The 18,395-nt window shown below is 37.8% G+C and overlaps 2 protein-coding genes across 12 annotated transcripts in view; one reads left to right on the top strand and one right to left on the bottom strand.

The window, feature by feature from the left end:
- Lhx4 (LIM homeobox 4) overlaps positions 1 to 18,395 on the bottom strand; it is an 82,835-nt gene that overhangs the window by 4,965 nt on the left and 59,475 nt on the right. For 5 of the 10 annotated variants that reach the window (XR_013426407.1, XR_013426406.1, XR_013426409.1 and 2 more), the window contains exons 7-8: positions 8,975 to 9,081; positions 410 to 562 (exon numbers count right to left, since the gene is read on the bottom strand). The gene's annotated coding sequence lies outside the window, so the exon portion shown is untranslated. The other 5 variants (XR_005730439.2, XR_013426412.1, XR_002483362.3 and 2 more) reach the window with 5 other exon arrangements.
- Acbd6 (acyl-CoA binding domain containing 6) overlaps positions 1 to 18,395 on the top strand; it is a 150,848-nt gene that overhangs the window by 125,494 nt on the left and 6,959 nt on the right. For both annotated transcript variants that reach the window (XR_001229592.4, XM_005319739.5), the window contains one exon: positions 8,605 to 8,635. Coding sequence is in view for 1 of the 2 variants with exons in the window: in XM_005319739.5 (XP_005319796.2) it covers positions 8,605 to 8,635 (31 nt within the window). In the remaining variant the exon portion in view is untranslated. The remainder of the gene's footprint in view (positions 1 to 8,604; positions 8,636 to 18,395) is intronic.

Raw genomic sequence — 18,395 nt, 5'->3', positions numbered from 1 at the left:
AGATAATCCCTATCATTCTCATTCTTTCTTTTCATTAGTAAAGAACTTGCACAAGTTCCACCACCTTATCTACTTACCTATCTGCATCTGTTCATTGGCAGACCACCTTCCCTCCATTAGCATGTGTGGTTACCTGTGCTCCTAGCTAAGGCCAGCCCCTGTGCTCATGTAGTAAGTCCCATCATTCTCAAGGATCTTATTCCATATATGATCTTTTTTTTTTTTAATGACTTTGCCTTCTCTTCTGAGTAGGTTCAATAGGATACAAATATGCTACTGTCTCTCCATCCCACTTAACCATCCTACTACTGTCCTTATTTCTCCTTAAAACAAAATTCCATAAAAGAGTTGTTCCTCCTTTCCCATTACCCTCTGGATTAGTCAGCTCTCCACCGCTATGACAAAATACCTGAGATAATTAGCTTAAAAGAAGAGATATATTTTGGCTTGTGGCTTCCAAGGTTTTAATCCATGATCATTTGGCTCCATTGTTCCGGGCCTGTGGCAAAGCAGAACATCATGGCCAGGAGTGGATGGTGGAGCAGAACTGCTCACTTCATGACTGTCAAGAAAAAAGAAAAAAGCAAGCACCAAAGTCCCCAAATCCCCCTCAAGGGAACATCTGCAGTGACCTCACTTCCTTCCTCTAGGCCCCACCTCCTGAGGTTTTCATCACCTCCAACAGTGCCACAGGCTGGCAACCCAGCCTTCAACACATGGCCTTTGGGGGCCATTTCAGATCTAAACCATAGCACTTTGAACCTACTTGAATCAGGTGGTCACTTATTATTCCTCCTATTCTTCATAGGAAATCCAAGGACCTTCTCTTTGCTAAATCGGCAGCCACTTAGCTTGCCATACCCGACTGCTGATAGGATTTGACACAGCTGATTACCCCTATTGACACCTTATATTCTTATGTTCCAGACTTTACACTCTGCTGGGTTTTCTGTTAACTTACTGGCTTTTGTCCCTTTTACCAGTTCTTCTTCAGTCATTCTTTCTCAGACCCTTTTACTTGCTCCTTTTGCTGACCTCCTGGAATACACAAGATCCCAATCCTTGGATCTCTTCTTTAGCCCAGTGCTTTGATGATCTCAACTACTATCTGATCTTTAAATATATGCTCATAACTCTCAAATTGGCATCTCTAGTCTATACCTCTTTTCTGAAATTCAGACATAGCTAATTGCCCTTTAATATCTCTCCAAGGATGTTTGATCATTCCAAACTTAACATGTCCCAAATCAGGCTCCTGATCTGTGACCACAAAACCTGCTTCCTCCTAAGTCTTCTCCATCTTGCTAATGGCAATTATGGCTTTGTTGCTTCATCCAGATTCTTGGTAGAATCATTAACTTTCCTCTTTTTCTTAAATTTACATCCAGTCTGTTATCAAATTGTATTCCTTCTGCCTTCTTAATATGTCCAGAATCTGACCACTTCTCACCTTGCCCTCTGCTCACATTCTGGTGATTGTTCCTGAAATAAGGAGTGTTGAAATAGCTTCCTGCCTGGTCTTTCTGCTTACCTTTAGTCTATTTCCAACTCAGCAGCCAGCGTGATCCTCCTAACCCATAAGCGAAGTCAAACTACTCTGCTTGGAAACCCGCCAGTAACCTCCCACTGAATTAAAAACGAAAGCCAAAATCCTTAGAGTGGCTTACGGTCTTTACCACCTGGTCCCTCCAAGGCACCGGGCCATCTGGTCCTCCTTTGCCTCTCTCACTTTATCTTCTCACACTAATCTAACTTCTTCTCATTGCTCCGGCCATACTGCCTCCTTCCGTTCCTCAGATGTGCCAAGCCATGCACGTTTCAGGACCTTTGCTCTTGCTCTTCTTGTCCCCTGGTTGCTTCCCCATGGATTCTCATCAGCTTCCCTCACACCTCTCAGGAGGGCCTGCCCTGACGCCCTTGTGTTAAGCTGATGCCCATCCTCCTACCTCCTAGTGTTCCCCATCCTCCTTTCCTGCTTCCAATGTGCCATGTTTCAGTGGATAACAGTGGATACCCTTGCAGATAAATATTTTTAGAAATCCATGATTCATTTATTTATTGACTATTGAAATAATACTTTTGAGTGCAGATGGGTCCCTAAGGTCAAAGCTACTTCATAGTAATTCTAAGAAATTCTTTGCCTTTTTCACCTCATTCCCCTATGAGCATGGCCATGGTGTTTTTTTGGAGGTTACATCACATGTTATCACAGCAGATTGACTGCAGAAATAGATATAAATACGTAATTATTTTCTGTTTAAACAGTGATTGCAAAAAGTGTGAAACTGCCATTCTTCCTCATTGTCTTCTTTTTTTCTCGTTATTAATATGAAATGTTTTATGTAGTGGTTTTTTTGATTCTCAGCTTTAATTTCTAATATGGTATATATTGATAGATTTAAACAAAAGCTCCCTGAGGTCCTCAGTATTTGTTTGTTTGTTTTTGTCTTTTGTACTGGGGATGGAACCCTGGGGCACTCTACCTCTGAGCTATATCCCCAGTCCTTTTTATTTTATTTTTAATTTTGAGACGGGGGTCTCACTATTGCTTAGGGTCTCAAGCTAGGTAGTTTAAAACAATAAAAATTCATCATTGGCAGAACCATTTTCCTTCTCAAACCTGTAGGCAGAATCCTTCCTTGCCTTTTCTAAATTCTGGTGTTTGCAGGCAATTCTTGGCAGTCTTTGGCATGTAGATACCTCTCTTCAGTTTCCATATAAAATCACGTTCTGAGGTACTGGGAGATAGGATTTCAGCATGTCTTTTTTTTTTTTTTTTTACCTTTATTCATTTATTTATTTTTATGTGGTGCTGAGGATCGAACCCAGGGCCCCACGCATGCTACGCGAGCGTGCTACCTCTGCGCCACAATCCCAGCCCCTCAGCATGTCTTTTGAGGGCACACAATTCAACCCATAATAGGTGGTAACAATGAAGAAAAGAAGTAGATAATTAGATATATATTTTTAAGAACCAATAGGAGTTGCTTATAAATTAGATAAAGAGGATTTAAGGGTGGAGCTCTAATTTCTGGCTTGAGCATTTGGGTAAATTGTAGAACCAAGTGCTGCTCCATTTAGGGATGGGGGGAAATCCCAGAAGTGGCATTGTGAGACCCCCATCTTCTTAAGTATCTTCATGCATCTGTTCTTCCAGATATACTTTAGCATTAACAGTATTGCTTCAGTATTACTATAAAAGATCCCCCTGATTAAATAATCAGATGTAGTAAAAGATAATATTGTTGCCGATTCACTTAGGTATACATAGGCAAAAGGGGAAAAAAGAATAAAGAACATGCACCATGGGAGAAATTCTTGTAGCCAGAGTAGGACAGATTTAGTAAGAGTTAGCAAAGTCCATTGATATTGCATATGTGTTTCAGTTAAACTTCTAGATGGAAATTCTGGCAATATAAGATTAATACCATATTATGACATTGACTTTTTCCTACTGGAGGAAATCTGATCTTAGGTAAAAATGTCTAACTTCCCTGATAACCTGTTGAAGGTAAGGGTATCAATTAGATAACTAAGTAACATTATTTATAATAAAAGTGAGTCCTGATTGGTAAATTAATCAGAATGGAGGGAATTGCAAAGGAACGATACATACCTGACACTGCACTTTGGACTGTCCTGAGTTTCTTCTAATTGGCATATCCCTTCTGTATTCCTAAGAATTGCTGGTAAACCATGTAATGGTGCCTATCACAGCAGGGCTCCTAAATCAGGACAGACCCCATACCTGCTGATAGGAATTCTTCTCTTCATACCTAAGTTTTATCTCCTAGGGGGCTGGGTGAGCTGTCACATGAATGACTGCAAGGACCTCAGTCTGGCAACTGCCCTGGTGGCAAATTCTGAATGGTTTCTATCTGAAATCCTTTTAATAACTTCCTGCTAACTGTGCCCTATGTGGACATACGTCTGAATAATTGGAAGAACCTAAGAACATCTTGTGGACACTGTCCATTCTGCAAGTTCAACTGCTCATTCATACTGTGTCCATCTTACCCTAATTCCTTTCTGTCTAGCAATTTCCATGTGATGTTAAAGTTGATGCAGTCATTTTAGCTGCAGTTCCCAAAGCAGACTTGAGGACATCGGTGTAGATGTGAGTCTGCTCAGTTGCCTTAGAAGAGAAAATCAGGGGTGTTGCTTTTGATTGTTTTCCTTTCAGCTTGTCCTGTGAATGTGTGTTTTCCCAGACATTTACTCGGTAGGTAAATTTCATACATTTATCAATTTGCATATCATCTACTTAGTTATCTCGTACTGTTGTAGTCCATAAAGACTTCTTTTCTGTACTAAAGATATAATAGCATAAAGAATAGCTGAAAATACCCAGTTTTTCATTTGTTGATACTTATATGATTGTACATTCAGATGAAGTTCTGATGCTTGATTACTGCTTACCCAGGGAGAAAGATTTTCAGAGAATTAAGTATTTGTATTTTGCTGTATTATTTTAGTGCCTTTTTTGACTATATACTCTTATTTTTTATTCTTTATTCAGAGAACCATTAAGAAAACTAGCAAGTGAACTAGTCAGAAAAATTCCTTGTTATTAATAATCTAGTTCCATATTCTACAATTAGATTAAGTGTCCAGAAACAGAGAGCCATGAGAGAGTGAAATTTTATCCAGAGATTTATTTCTCAGTATCCACAGGCCTAAAAAGTGGTTTTCAAATTGCATTGTGGGGGCCCCTTCAGATGATGCTGTGGGCAACCTGTGGAAAGGTAGGAACTCCACGGGTGCAGGAGCTTGGGTTGCTGCCTTCTGGGCAAGAGCAGTGCCACTCAGATCTGCTTCATTTACTTGTCACTCATGGCATGAATTTTTTTTTTAATTAGAAACCACTGATCACCAGAAAGATTACAAGTTCAAAGCCAGCCTCAGCAACTTAACAAGGCATTAAGCAACTTAGTGAGACCCTGTCTCAAAAAACCAAAAAGGGCTGGGGGTGTGGCTCAGTGGTTAAGCGCCCCTAGGTTCAATCGCAATCCCCAGTACCAAAACAAAACAAAAACACTGATCATGAGTATAGTCTGAGTCCAAGATAAAACTAACATGAGAATAAAATACAGTCTGTGACGAAGCTTACTACAGATGTAGTGAAACAATTACCAAACCATCACTCCAAGACTATTTCCTAATTTGAGATACAAATTAAGGAACTTGCCTTTTAGATTTTTAGCCCTCAACAGATAAGCAATAAAAAAGGTAAAGGGTTCAGGCACACTGACAATAATAAGGATAATTGATAATTTCATGGCTGAGGAACTATTCAAAGAAAAAAGTACTAAAATCAAACTCAACCAGAATAGTCTGTGGCCAGATAGTCTCGTATATCTTATGCCCTGTAAAGGCATCATTTACAATATAGCCTATGCAATAAGTGATACTTGTGTGTGTGCATATTCCCAGACATTTGCTTGGTAGGTATTCTTTTCTTTTAATATATTTATGGTTGTACATGGACACAATGCCTTTATTTTTATTTATTTATTTATATGTGGTGCTGAGGATCAAACCCAGTGCCTCACCCACGCTAGGTGAGCACTCTACCACTGAGCCACAACCCCAGCCCCTTGGTAGATATTCCAAATGGGAATTAGCAGTCAGAATGAGGAGAGATGAGCAAGGCTTGGGCCATAAGATGTATTGCATTTCATGTTAGTCAGGACCTTCGTTTGCCAGTGTCAAAAAGATTACATTTACCCAGGGAGTGTTTGTTGTTATTGGCTCTCTGAATTAAGAAGTCTAGAACACAGCTGGAAGAACAAGAGGCTTTCGTCTCTCACCACTGCTGTGTAATTATGAGTGCTTCATCCTCTCCTGTTGTACAGTTTTTCTCCCCAAAGCAAACTGCCACTGGGTGGTTTTGGGTTCACAACCTTGACTTGTTTTTGATTTTTTTTTTTTTTGGTTGTTGTTGTTGTTTAGTAGTAAGATATACATTTTGTTTTATTACTTACCATTTGAATAATTTTTAAATGCGTCATTCATTGGCATTAGTGCATTCCCACAGCCGTCACCATCTGCTGCTTGCAGAACTTGAACACCCAAACCAGAACTCTGTACCCATTAGACACTAACTTCCCATGCTCCCCAGTCACCCTGCTAACTGCGATTTAACTCTCTTTCCCTGTGAACTACTAAGGGAGCTCACGTAAGTTAGATCATAAAATGTTTGTCCTTTTGAGTCTGACCAGGTGTACTACTACCTTTAGTTTTGAGGAAGGGACCCTCTCTGTGCACATTCTTCCATCCCCTAGCTCCATCTGAATAACTAACCCTGAAAGAAAACTCTCATTGGCTTGAGTAGTGTGCTTGCTTTCAGACCAGGAGGAAGACGGGTGCTGTGACTCACTGGGCTTGGCCACCCTAGACTCTACCCCAATTCTATGTGTGAACACCTTCTCATGGAGTCAAGCCTTCCCTAACTAAAACAGTACCCACGTCACTCTCGTCAGTGTCTTGCTCTGCTTTGTTCTCTTCTTTTCTTTTCAAGCACACATCATTGTCTCTTACTTTAGGTTACTTTTTTGTTTGTTTGTGAAAAGGAAACTTACTCTTTCCCAGGCTTGTCTCTAACTCCCAGACTCAAGTGGCCCTGCGTCAGCCTCCCAGTAGCTGGGTCTGCAGACCTGTCACTGATTTTCTTTTAGACTATAAGACTGATATCATCAGAGGCCTTCTGTGTCTCACTCACTCCGTGTTCCCAGTGTCTAGAACAGTGACTGGGACATACTAGGAACTCAGCACATATTTTTAATTAATTGATTAGAAATTAGGCTGAAGATAACTATTCAGTATTTGCTGGTAAATGTGAGTAAAAAGTAATTATTCTTCCACCTCCCTAGTGAAGATAAAGAACTAGAAATTGAGAGGAACTGAACTTGACTTTATGAACACAGTAGTTAAAATTTTTGCCCAAATAGCAAGAAAACTAAGTTTTAGAAAGATGAATAATGGGGAAAACTTAATCTTGCATAATGGATGCATAAGCAGAGTCCTGAAATTGTAGTAGAACAAGCATTTTCTAAAATTCCTCTCTATTTATGGTCATTTGTGCTTAAACTATAAATTTAAGTATATAAACCCATCAAGTGTGTGCACATACTTTTGCTGATTAACAAATCTACTAGCAAAGTAGATTGGAGTTTTAAGCCAAAATGGGCGGTATTGTCCTTTCAGAATTGCCCTTAGCAAATATGCTGCCTGCATCAACATCACTCAGATCCTGTCATTATAGCCACCTCAGCTCTCTTCCTCTACTTGTAAGACAAAGCAGAGCAAGGGACAGACTGATCTGAAGACAAGAAAAAATAGGCAGAGTGGCCACTTACTTATGCTTCCTGATATTGCTTTCTATCTTTTGCCTTCCTTAGTTTACTTTCCTCACGACCCCAAACTTAGCCACTGTGACACCTCTTCCAAGGTACTCTGTCCACCCCCTCAAAATGACTACTTTCCTATCCCCTCCTGCACCCAGGCACACCTCACCTCTAAATCCAGTTAGAATCCCTGTTCCCTAAGAGGAAAGCAAATCACATTGCGCAGGAATGCTCCCCTGTCCCCACCAGCTGACAACCTCACAAGCTTCTCTAGGTGCCCTAATCCCTTAGGGAAAGACTCTTCTTACTGCCTGTCTTGGCTTTTTTTCTTAATACCTGTCTGAACCAGAAAATAAGTTCCCTGTGGGATCTTCTCGCTATTATTCCTGGAAGGTTAAACAGGGAAACCTTTAACCAGAAGTTTCTGAAGCATCCCCTACCCCCACATTCAGCTCTTAGGAAGTGGAAGACAGATACAGAATAATTAATAATTTGGTTTAAATCATAACATCACCCTCTCCCTTTTGTTCATAATAGTTGAGCATTTATTCTTCACTGATAGAGGCTTAATGGTGGTCATGCATTTTAGGAACTGCATATCAAATTAACTACTAAATTCTACTTTTCACTTGTGCTTTATCTGACTATTCATTACCTTTGTACTAAGATTAGCAGCTCTCACTTTAAGAGGAAGCTGAAACTGCTATTCTGCACTATGAGATTAATATATATTGTTAGAATATCATGATTTTAAAAGAAAAAAACTGAAATGTTGGCATTTCCTGCTTAATCTGTGGGAACTCTTGGTCTTCTTCTGGAAACTTGCATGCTTTGAAATCACTTAGCTTTATGCTATACAAGGTTAGGAAACCTAATATCACTACCCTTGAAATTTAAAAAGGCAAGTCAAATTCTTTAGATTTGGGAACAAGCTTGGAAATAAATGTTCTGTCAGTTTTTCCCACACCAGGTGTAACCACGCTTACTGGTTGGGTAACGGTGCGGGTTTATTGCCCACAGCTCAGTTCAGCCTCTGTCAGTAAGAGAGCTGCTGCAGTGCACGGTTGCCGGTCTCCTCTTTTCCAAGATAGACAGCCCAGCCAGAAGTCCACACTGTGAGGCTCAACAAAATACTGACTTCTTTTCCTGGGGCTGATAAACCTAGGGAACTTTGGTGTGTCCGATTTATTTTATAGTTTATATAGTTTCATGCTTTTGCAATTTCTTAGACTTCTAAAATGTATTATTTCTTTTCTAGGACAATGAAGGTCAAACAGCTCTTCATTATGGTAAGATAATTCAAAATTATTTAAGAACCATATTTGAATATTTTCTCTGTTTATCTCAACTTTGTACAAACTTATGTAATGTTTACAAAAGTACATGGCAGTTATAGCCAAGCTATGACAACTTTTGGTTATTAATCTATTTATTAAATTAATAACCTATAAAGTTGGAGATGTATTAAAATTCTTATGGACACAATCATAGTAAATTATATGTTTCTATACTGTCATCAAAAACAGAAGCTACTCCAACCCCCTATCAAAAATTCATTATTTCATTCCCAGTTCTACTAGTGACAGCTAAGAGGCAAATTATTATCACTGTAGAATCTAGTTTCTCACCTGTAAGAAATTCTTTCTTGATGTACAGTAGCCCCCTCACTTCTGTCTTCGGTTTGCTTTTTGCAGTTTTAGTTACCTTGGTCAGCCACAGTCCAAAAATATTTATTCTAAAAATTACAGAAATAGATAATACATTTTAAATTGTATGCTGTTCTGAGTAGCATGATGAAATCTCATTCCATCCAGGTCCATCAACCCAGGACATGAATCATCTTTTGTCCAACCTATTTATGCTCTGCATACTGCACTACCCATGCACTAGTCACTTAGTAAAGTAGCTACTGATTAGCCTAGCCAGGTAATCTTTACTTCAGTAATCTATAGAGTAAAAGTAATCCATAATAGATAATACTATAGGCCAAGTGCAGTGGCACACACCTGTAATCCCAGCTACTAGGGAAGCAGAGGCAGGAGGATCCAAGTTCAAGGGCAGCCTGGGCAACTTGGACCATGTCTCAAAATAAAATTTAAATAAAGGCTGAGCGGGGCTGAGGGTGCTATGGCTCAGTGGTAGAGCCCTTTCCTACCACATGTGAGGCACTGGATTCTATCCTCAACACCACATAAAAATAAATAAATGAAATAAAGGTATTATGTCCATCTACAACTAAAAAAAAAAATTTAAAGGAGGGCTGGGGGTGTGGTTCAACAATAGTGCACTTGCCTAACATGTGAAGGCCCTAGGTTTGTTCCTCAGTACCTCAGAAAAAAGAAGGAAAGAAGTAAAGAAAGATTGCTCTTAGAGACTATTAGATAAATTCAGTGAAATACAAGAGATTATTTTACAAATTAAAAAGTACGAGTGAATACAACTGAAGGATTCTGTTTGGATGTAAGTATAATTGACTAAAATACAGCCATCAATATTTAATCCAGGGGATAGGGACATAACTCAGTGGTAGAGCATTTTCTTAGTATGCATGAGGTCCTGAGTTTAATCCCCAGCACTGCAAAATAAATTAATTAATTAACCAGATTAAGGATCAACCACCTTCAAATATTTTAGGAAGGAATACTTTAGGCCACTTGGGCAATCTTGGCATCCTAGATTGCCATTTAGTAGCAAGTGGCCCAGATGCTCTTGGATACCTTTGTCTACTCTTTAGGGATTATTTGGATATTAGGAACCTCACTGAATTATCTAGAAGTCTAAACCATTGGACTAGCTATTACGCTACCCACATAAATCAGCCGTGTAATGAAGATTGAAATGTCAATATATGTCTGCCCCAACTCACACATGAGTTAGCCAGTATAACCTTGGGTACTAAAGCAGGAAAAAAGAAAATTGTGAGTCAGTCTCACTGTCGAACATAGATATAAAAATTTTCAGGAAAACATTAGCAAATGAAATTCATCGTTGTATTTTAAAAAGAAAGGTATTATAATCAAGTTGGATTTATCCCAGAAATTCAAGGATGATGTAACATTTAAAACTATTAATGAAATTTTCCACATTTGCAAGTTAGGTGAAAAACCACATGGTGGCATTGACTGCAGAAAAAGCTTTTGAGGAAATTCAACCCACATTCTAAGAAGGAGTATAGAAAAATGCTTGAGATCTTGTGTTTTTAGCCAGACTTTGCATTCAGATTCTGGTTCTACTATTGATTTTGACAGATTATTTAACTTGTACTTTGGTTTATACATGATGAAATAGAGATAATAACCTTAGAGATTTGTTATGAGAATATAATAAACTAATCCATGCAAAGTGCTTAAACAATGTCTGATCCCTGGTATGTATCCAATAAATGTTAGCTGGTTTTATTTCTTATGCTAAAAGCCCCTAATTTATTAGAAGTGTATAATTTTATTTATAACATTAATATATATGCACATATGTGTGTATATGTATATGTGTATGTAAAAATAAATACCACCAGCAAAAAAGGTTCAATGAAAGAGTTACATAGAAGAAGTGTTTTTTCTGTGTATCACTAGAATCAATCTACTTTAAATCTGATACTAATTCTGATTAGTTGAGATGTAAACCCTAGGGGACGAAACAAAAAACTTTTTAAAAAGCCCTGAAAGAATCATTAAAAAAATTAAAATAGTACATTAACAAAGTACTATATTTATTTAACATAAAAGCAAAGTAGTAAAGGAAGAGTAAAGGAACCAAAAAGACATAATACTTCTAGAAAGCAAAATGGAAAATGGGAGATGTTAATTCAACTATAATTAATAATAACAACTCAATCAAAAGGCTAAAGGTCATGATCCAGCTTTGTGTTGTCTATGGGAGACTTTCTTTAGATTCAATGATTCAAGGGCTGGGACTGTAGCTCAGTGGTAGAGTACTAGCCTAGCATGTGTGAGGCATGGATTCAATCCTCAGCACCACGTAAAAATAAATAAAGGTGTTGTGTCCATCTACACCAAAAAAAAAAAAAAAAAAGATTCAAAGGACTGAAAGTAAAATGTAAAAAAAAGAGGTGTCATGTGAACAGAAGCCACAACAAGTAAGAGGAAGCAGGTGGTGTGACCAGGTGACAGAAGATGGCAGAGTAGAGGAAAGCTGCATTCCAAGCTATGCTGTTGCATGGACCCAAAGCAGCAGGTGTACAGCTTCTCAGTAATGTGGGTAAAAGAGGGATTTCACTAAAATTTAATATTGGACACTGAAAGCAGCTTAGGGACTCAGAAATGGGTACAATAAACAAAGAAGAAAGAAAACATCACAGCAAACCCAGTGGCCCCATACGTGTCACCAGTACTTCTTCACCATGGGCAGAGGGAGGGGGATCACAATCTTGGTAAGGAAAAAACTGAGATCAAAAATGCTGCTTAGGGGCCAGGGTTGTGGGTCAATAATAGAGCGCTTGCCTAGCAAGCATGAGGCACTGAGGCATCATATAAAAATAAACAAAATAAAGGTAAAAAAAAAAAAATATATATATATATATATATATATATATATATATATATATATATATATATATATACTGCTTAATCTTAGGTGACCCAGAGGCTGCACTATGCACTGGTGCGTGAAAAGCACGCTTTGTATCTCAATTGCCTGTGGAGAGCTGAGAGAGGACCATCTTGGGATGAGCATGTTGCTTCAGTGACTATGGGACCTGGGAGATCAGGAAAAAACAAAAATAATAAACAGAAACACACAGGCACAATATCCCCTGCAAGCAAATATGGCCTGCCCAAATTGAATCAGGAAGATATGGAAAACATAAACACACCAATTTTTTTTTTTTTTTTGATACAAGGAATTGAACCCAGGGGTATTTAACCACTGAGCCACATCTCTAGCCCTTTTTTAAAATTTTGAGACAGGGTCTCACTAAGTTGCTGAAGCTGGCTTTGAACTTATGATCCTTTTGCCTCAGCCTCCCACGCTTCTGGGATTACAGACTTGTGACACCACACCTGGGTAAACACACCAATGTCAAGTAATGAAATTGAAACAGCAATTAAAAGTCTTCCAAAAAGGAAAAGCCCAGGACCTGATGGATTCTCAACCGAGTTCTACCAGACCTTTACAGAAGAACAAACACCAGTCTTTCTCAAATTATTCCATGATTTTGGAAGAGAGGGAACATTCCCAAATACTTTTTATGAAGCCAGTATAACCCTGATGCCAAAACCAGACAAAGAGGCATCAAGGAAATAAAACTACATACCAGTATCCCTAATGAACATATGCAACAATCTTTAATAAAATTTTAGCAAATCACATTCAAAAACACATCAAGGGGCTGGGGTTGTGGCTCATCAGTAGAGTACTCTCCTGGGTTCGATCCTCAGCACCACATAAAAGTGAATAAATAAAGGTATTGTGTCCAACTGCAACTAAAAAATAAATATATAAACACACACATTCACACACATCAAAAAGATAATACACCATGATCAAGTGCTCTCATTCCAGGGATATAAGGTTGGTTTAACATGCACAGAGCAATAAATGTAATTCAGAAATCATATGATCATCTCAATAGATACAGAAAAGTCTTTTTTAAAACAATTTTTTTATATTTATTTATTTTTAGTTGTAGCTGGACACAATACTTTTTTAATTTTATTTATTTATATGTGGTGCTGAGGATCAAACCCAGGGCCTCACACGTGAGAGGCGAGCACTGTACCGCTGAGCCACAACCCCAGCCCCCAGAAAAGTCTTTAGATAAAATTCAACACCATTGATATTAAAAATGCTGGAGAAGCTAGTGATTTAAGGAATTTACCTCAACATTGTAAAGGCCAGTTATGACAAACCCTGACCCTAACATTATACTGAATGGAGAAAAACTAAAAGCAATTTCCTCTAAGTTCAGGAACAAGACAAGGCTGCCACTCTCACTACTCCTATTTAATTTAGCCCTGAAAACATTCGCCAGAGCAATTAGACAAGAAAAGGAAATCAAAGGGATTACAAATAGGAAAAAAAAGAAGTCAAACTCTCTCTGTTGGCTTACAATATAATCCTATATCTAACAGACCCAAAAATCTCCACCAGAAGACTTCTATTAATTTAGCAAAGTAGCAAGATACAGAATCAACATCCATAAATTAATAGCTTTCCTGTAATCCAACAGTGATTCAACCAAGGAAGAAATCAGGAAACTGTCCCATTCACAGTAAACTCAAAAAAATTTTTTTAAATACTTGGGAATTAATCTGACCAAGGAGGCAAAACAGCTATTTAATGAAAATTCTAGAACACTAAAGAACGAAATTGAAGAAGACCTTAAAAAATGGATAAGCAGTATTAATATTGTCAAAATGGCCATACTACCAAAAGCAATATTCAGATTCAATGCAAAAATCCCCATCAAAATACCAATGTCATTCTCCACAGAATTAGAAAAAACAATTTTTAAATTCATTTGGAAGAACAAAAGGCCCAGAACAGCCAAAGCAATACTAAGCAAGAAAAGCAAAATAGGAGATATCACAATACCTGATCTTAAATTACATACAGAGCTGTAGAAACTAAACAGCATGGTATTGGCATCAAAACAGACATAAAGACCAGTGGAATAGACCAGAAGACACAGAGACAAATACACATACCTGTAGGCATCTAATATTTAACAAAGATGCCAAAAATACATATCTTGGAGGAAAAAAACAACCTTTTTAACAAATGGTACTGGGAAAACTGAATACCTATATGTAGAAAAATGAAATTAGACTCCTATCTCTCACCCTACACAAAACTCAAATCAAAATGGATTAAAGACTTAGGAATTAGACCAGAAATTTTACAACTACTAGAAGAAAACATAGGGTCAACACTTCATCACATAGGTGCTGGCACTGGCTTCTTTAACAAGACCCCTAAACACAAGAAATAAAACCAAGAATCAATGAGTGGGATACCATCAAACTGAAAACCTTCTGCACAGCAAAGGAAACGATTAAGAGTGTAAAGAGAGAGCCTAAAAAGTGGGAGAAGCTCTTGGCCAGCTACTCCTCCAACAGGGGATTACTCCAGAGTATACACAGAACTCAAAAACAACAACAACAAAAAAAATCCCCAATCAATAGCAAAAGAACTAAATAAAAACTTCTCAAAGGAAGAAATACAATAAATGGCCAACAAATATGTGAAAAAATGTTCAACATCTCTAGCAATCAGCGAAATGCAAATCAAAATTGCTCTAAGATTTCAAGAAATGGTTTCTTAACAAAACACAAAAAAAAGCATACCCTATAATTTAAATTATGCAATTCAACTACATTAAAATTTATTTAAGCCAAGCAAAAATAAAAGCTACAAACTGAGATTCTCAAAGATATTTAAAATGCGAATAACCCACACAGGATTAGTACTCAGAATAAACAAAGAACATCTACCCAATCAATAACAAAGAAATGCAATAGAAAAATAGATAAAAAATATAGATAGTTGTTTCACAAATGAGGAGAACCAGATAGCCCACAAACAACAAGAAAAGATGCTTAATGTCACTAGTTATAGTAAAGAACTGTGAATAGCCCTAGATTGTACTCTACTGACTTATAAACTTATAAACAAATTAGTCTGACACAGTTTTATGGTTGATGGCAAAAGACACAAAATTCTCGCATCAGACACAAAAGACTGTTATATAAAGCACAGAAAGCAGCATGAACTTCATGTTTTTTCATTTACTCTTGCCCCCACAGGAGCAATGCAAGAGACACAGGTAGACTGCAAACATAGTGTGTCACAATTTAGGCATCCTAATCTCAGAGAACTCCAGTCTTTTCTGATGAGCTTCAAGCAAACCTACCCAACTTATATCCTGAAGAATATATTTTTTGTATTCTGGACAATAAATAAACCTATGCTCCACTCTAGAAGAAAACACTATCTCTGTTGTGCAAAGCTGTTCACTACATACAGATATCCTTGAAAAGAGTCTGGAACAAAAGCAGTCAGTAGCTCTGCCCATAAGACATGCAGAAATGTGAGAGACCATTTGAAAATTGTTGCCTAACAATTACCAAGAATATTCAGATTAAAATATTTAGGTATAGTTTCACACTGTATTATACAGGTCAGTTGGCAACACGTAAACATCCAGATATTAGAATTGGGATATGGAGCAACAAGAACTCTCATAGATTGCTGATGAGAGTGTCAACTATTGCTACTTTGAGATCACTTTGGCAAGATCTAGTAAAGTTGAAGGTACATACCCAGCAGTTCAACTTCTAGATATATACCCTAGTAAAACTCCCAAACATGTAAATAATGAAGCATGATTTCAAACATTTATTGCAGCATTATTTGCAGTAGCCTAATTTGTTAGTCTCTATCTTCCTCCATTCAGTGTGCTTGAAATATTTGTTACTTCAGATTACATACATATGTTATCAAAAGCTATTGAAAGAACCGTTTAAAATGTGCATATACAATACAGTATAATCTGTAAGCATCTGTGAACAAATAGCTATAAAGTATTATTATTTTCTCCATTTTATAAGTGAGAAAACCAAAACTCTCAGGTTAATAAACTTGCCTAGAAGAACCAGAAATTCACCCCATGTCTCTAGATTCACTAGGAAATGAGTACCTTCCAGAGCACTCACATCTCATTCCTTAAATCTGTTTCTGTGGCATTTCAGTTATGTGGCTTCTCCAGCATCACTGAGAGCTGGCTGCTATAAATCCTAATTTTTGACCCAGAAATAAACATTTTTAGTCATCTCTACAACGGTGATGGCATTTGGGATAATCATGCATAGGCTCAATAGCCACAGAGTCGAAAAAGAAAAGGAAAAGTTTTTCACAGTGACTATGAAGCCCTTCAGCACAACATTCAGGGCTACCCCTTTTTCCTGGTGCTTGCTTCAAGAAGTCAGCTTTCTTTTGCTCCAAAATATTTGCTGTAAGTCTGGAGTTCACTGCTCTGCTTATTAGGAAGACTACCCCTGCCATAGCACCCACAAGCTCTGCTGAAGCAGTTCTTATTTCCATTCCTCCTTCCTTCTTCCATTCATTCATTCAGACATTCGTTAGTGCCTTCTGCCATGTTTTCCCTTTATTTCCCCCTTCTAGAAACTGTAGCAATAGCTAAACCAGACTGTGCCCTTGAGAATCTAGATGAGTCATTCTGTCATTCCAGTTAACCATTAGAGGTAAATGCCTTTATGGATGTGGGAATGTGTCCATTTAAGTTTGATGTATGTAAAATGCACTTATAGATTGCAAAGGGGTAGGGATTTTTAAAAAAAAAAAAAAAACTTTCCCCACTAGCTTCAAAATAAGTTATAATTTCTCTTGTGGTGATCTGGAAAAATCTCTAAGATAATGCTATTGAGTGAACGGATTTAGAACAGTATATATAGTATGCTACCATGAAAAAATATATATATTTACATATAAAAATGTGAACGTATATATATATATATTTGCTAGTAAGTGCGTAAGATATTAGATACACAGAAAGCTAATAACGTTGTTTACCTAAAAGCAAGAGGAGCTGTGAAGCCAGGTGCAGTGGCCCATACCTGTAATCCCATCACCTGTAATCTGATGCAGGAGGATTGATAGTTCAAAGCCAGCCTCAGCAATTTAACGAGGCCCTAAGCAACTCAGTGAGAACCTGTCTCTAAATAAAATACAGAAAAGGGCTGAGAATGTGTCTCAGTGGTTAGGTATCCCTGGGTTTAATACCTAGTACCAAAAAAAAAAAAAAACTTTGAAACTACAGCAACAGGGTAAACTTTTTCTTATAAATTCTTTTCTGTAGCTTCTGGTTTTAGAACATATGCATATGCTACATGTTTAAAATTTAATTAAATATCATAGGCTTTCTTAGTATTGTTACTACACTTAACCTCCTTAATTATATTTAATTCAGCAGATATTTATTGAGTTCCTATTTTCTAGGTAAAATATACCAAACATCCTTTTTTAAAAAATATTTTTAGTGTATGGACATGATATTTTTATTTTTTATTTATCTATTTTTATGAGGTGCTGAGGATTGAACCCAGTGCCTCAGGCGTGTGAGGCAGGCGCTCTACCACTGAGCTATAGCCCAGCCCCCCAAGATAAGAAATGCCCCCAGATTTCTTCACTCCCACCCAATAAAAAAGAATTTAGTAACCATAATGGTAAGAGTGAGAGCTAATATTATAGCTGGGAAAACTCTGAACTTCTGTTTTAATACCTGTCCAGCCTGGAAATAAGCCCTTCTTAAACAGGAGTAATGTGGATTTGGAACTGAGGCCCAGCACATGAGCCAGGACCTTCAAAGGGCTAGATCCTCAGCTTTAAAAAAAAAAAGGGACTGGGGCTGGGGCTCAGCGGACAAGCGTTTGCCTAGCACACGAGTGGCCCTGGGTTCAATCCTCAGCACCACATAAAAATAAGTAAATCAAATAAAGATATTGTGTCCAACTACAACCAAAATATAAATATCTAAAAAAAGAAGGAAGAAAAGGAGTGCAGGGTCAGATGGGATTTAATTAGAAAAAATTGGCCCACCCGTACAAAGAAGGAAGATAAAAATTATTGCTTCAGAACTTTGGGTGGGAATAAAAACACCCAGTTCATACAATTTGGGATTCAACTTTATGCTCTTTGATTTTTGAGAAATCTTTAGATTAAGAAATTATCACAGCTGGGCAAAGCTGTAATCCCAGCAGAACAGGTTGCTGAAGGGAGAAGGATCACAAGTTCAAGACCAACCTGGAAAACTTAGCAAGACCGTATCTCAAAATGAAAAGGACTGGGGAAGAGCTACAATACAGCAATAGCAAAAGCAACCCTGCGATCAATCCTCAGTCAGAAAAAAGAAAGAAGGGCTGGGAATGTGGCTCAAGAGGTAGCACCCTCTGCCCGGGTTCGATCCTCAGCACCACATACAAACAAAGATGTTGTGTCTGCCGAGAACTAAAAAATAAATATTAAAAAAAATTCTCTCTCTCTCTCTCTCTCTCTCTCTCTCTCTCTCTCTCT

Source organism: Ictidomys tridecemlineatus, chromosome 10 (genome assembly GCF_052094955.1).
Source record: "Ictidomys tridecemlineatus isolate mIctTri1 chromosome 10, mIctTri1.hap1, whole genome shotgun sequence".
NCBI classification, from domain to species: domain Eukaryota; kingdom Metazoa; phylum Chordata; class Mammalia; order Rodentia; family Sciuridae; genus Ictidomys; species Ictidomys tridecemlineatus.
The sequence above is the reverse complement of the archived record's forward strand: the minus strand, read 5'-3'. Positions and strand labels throughout refer to the sequence as shown.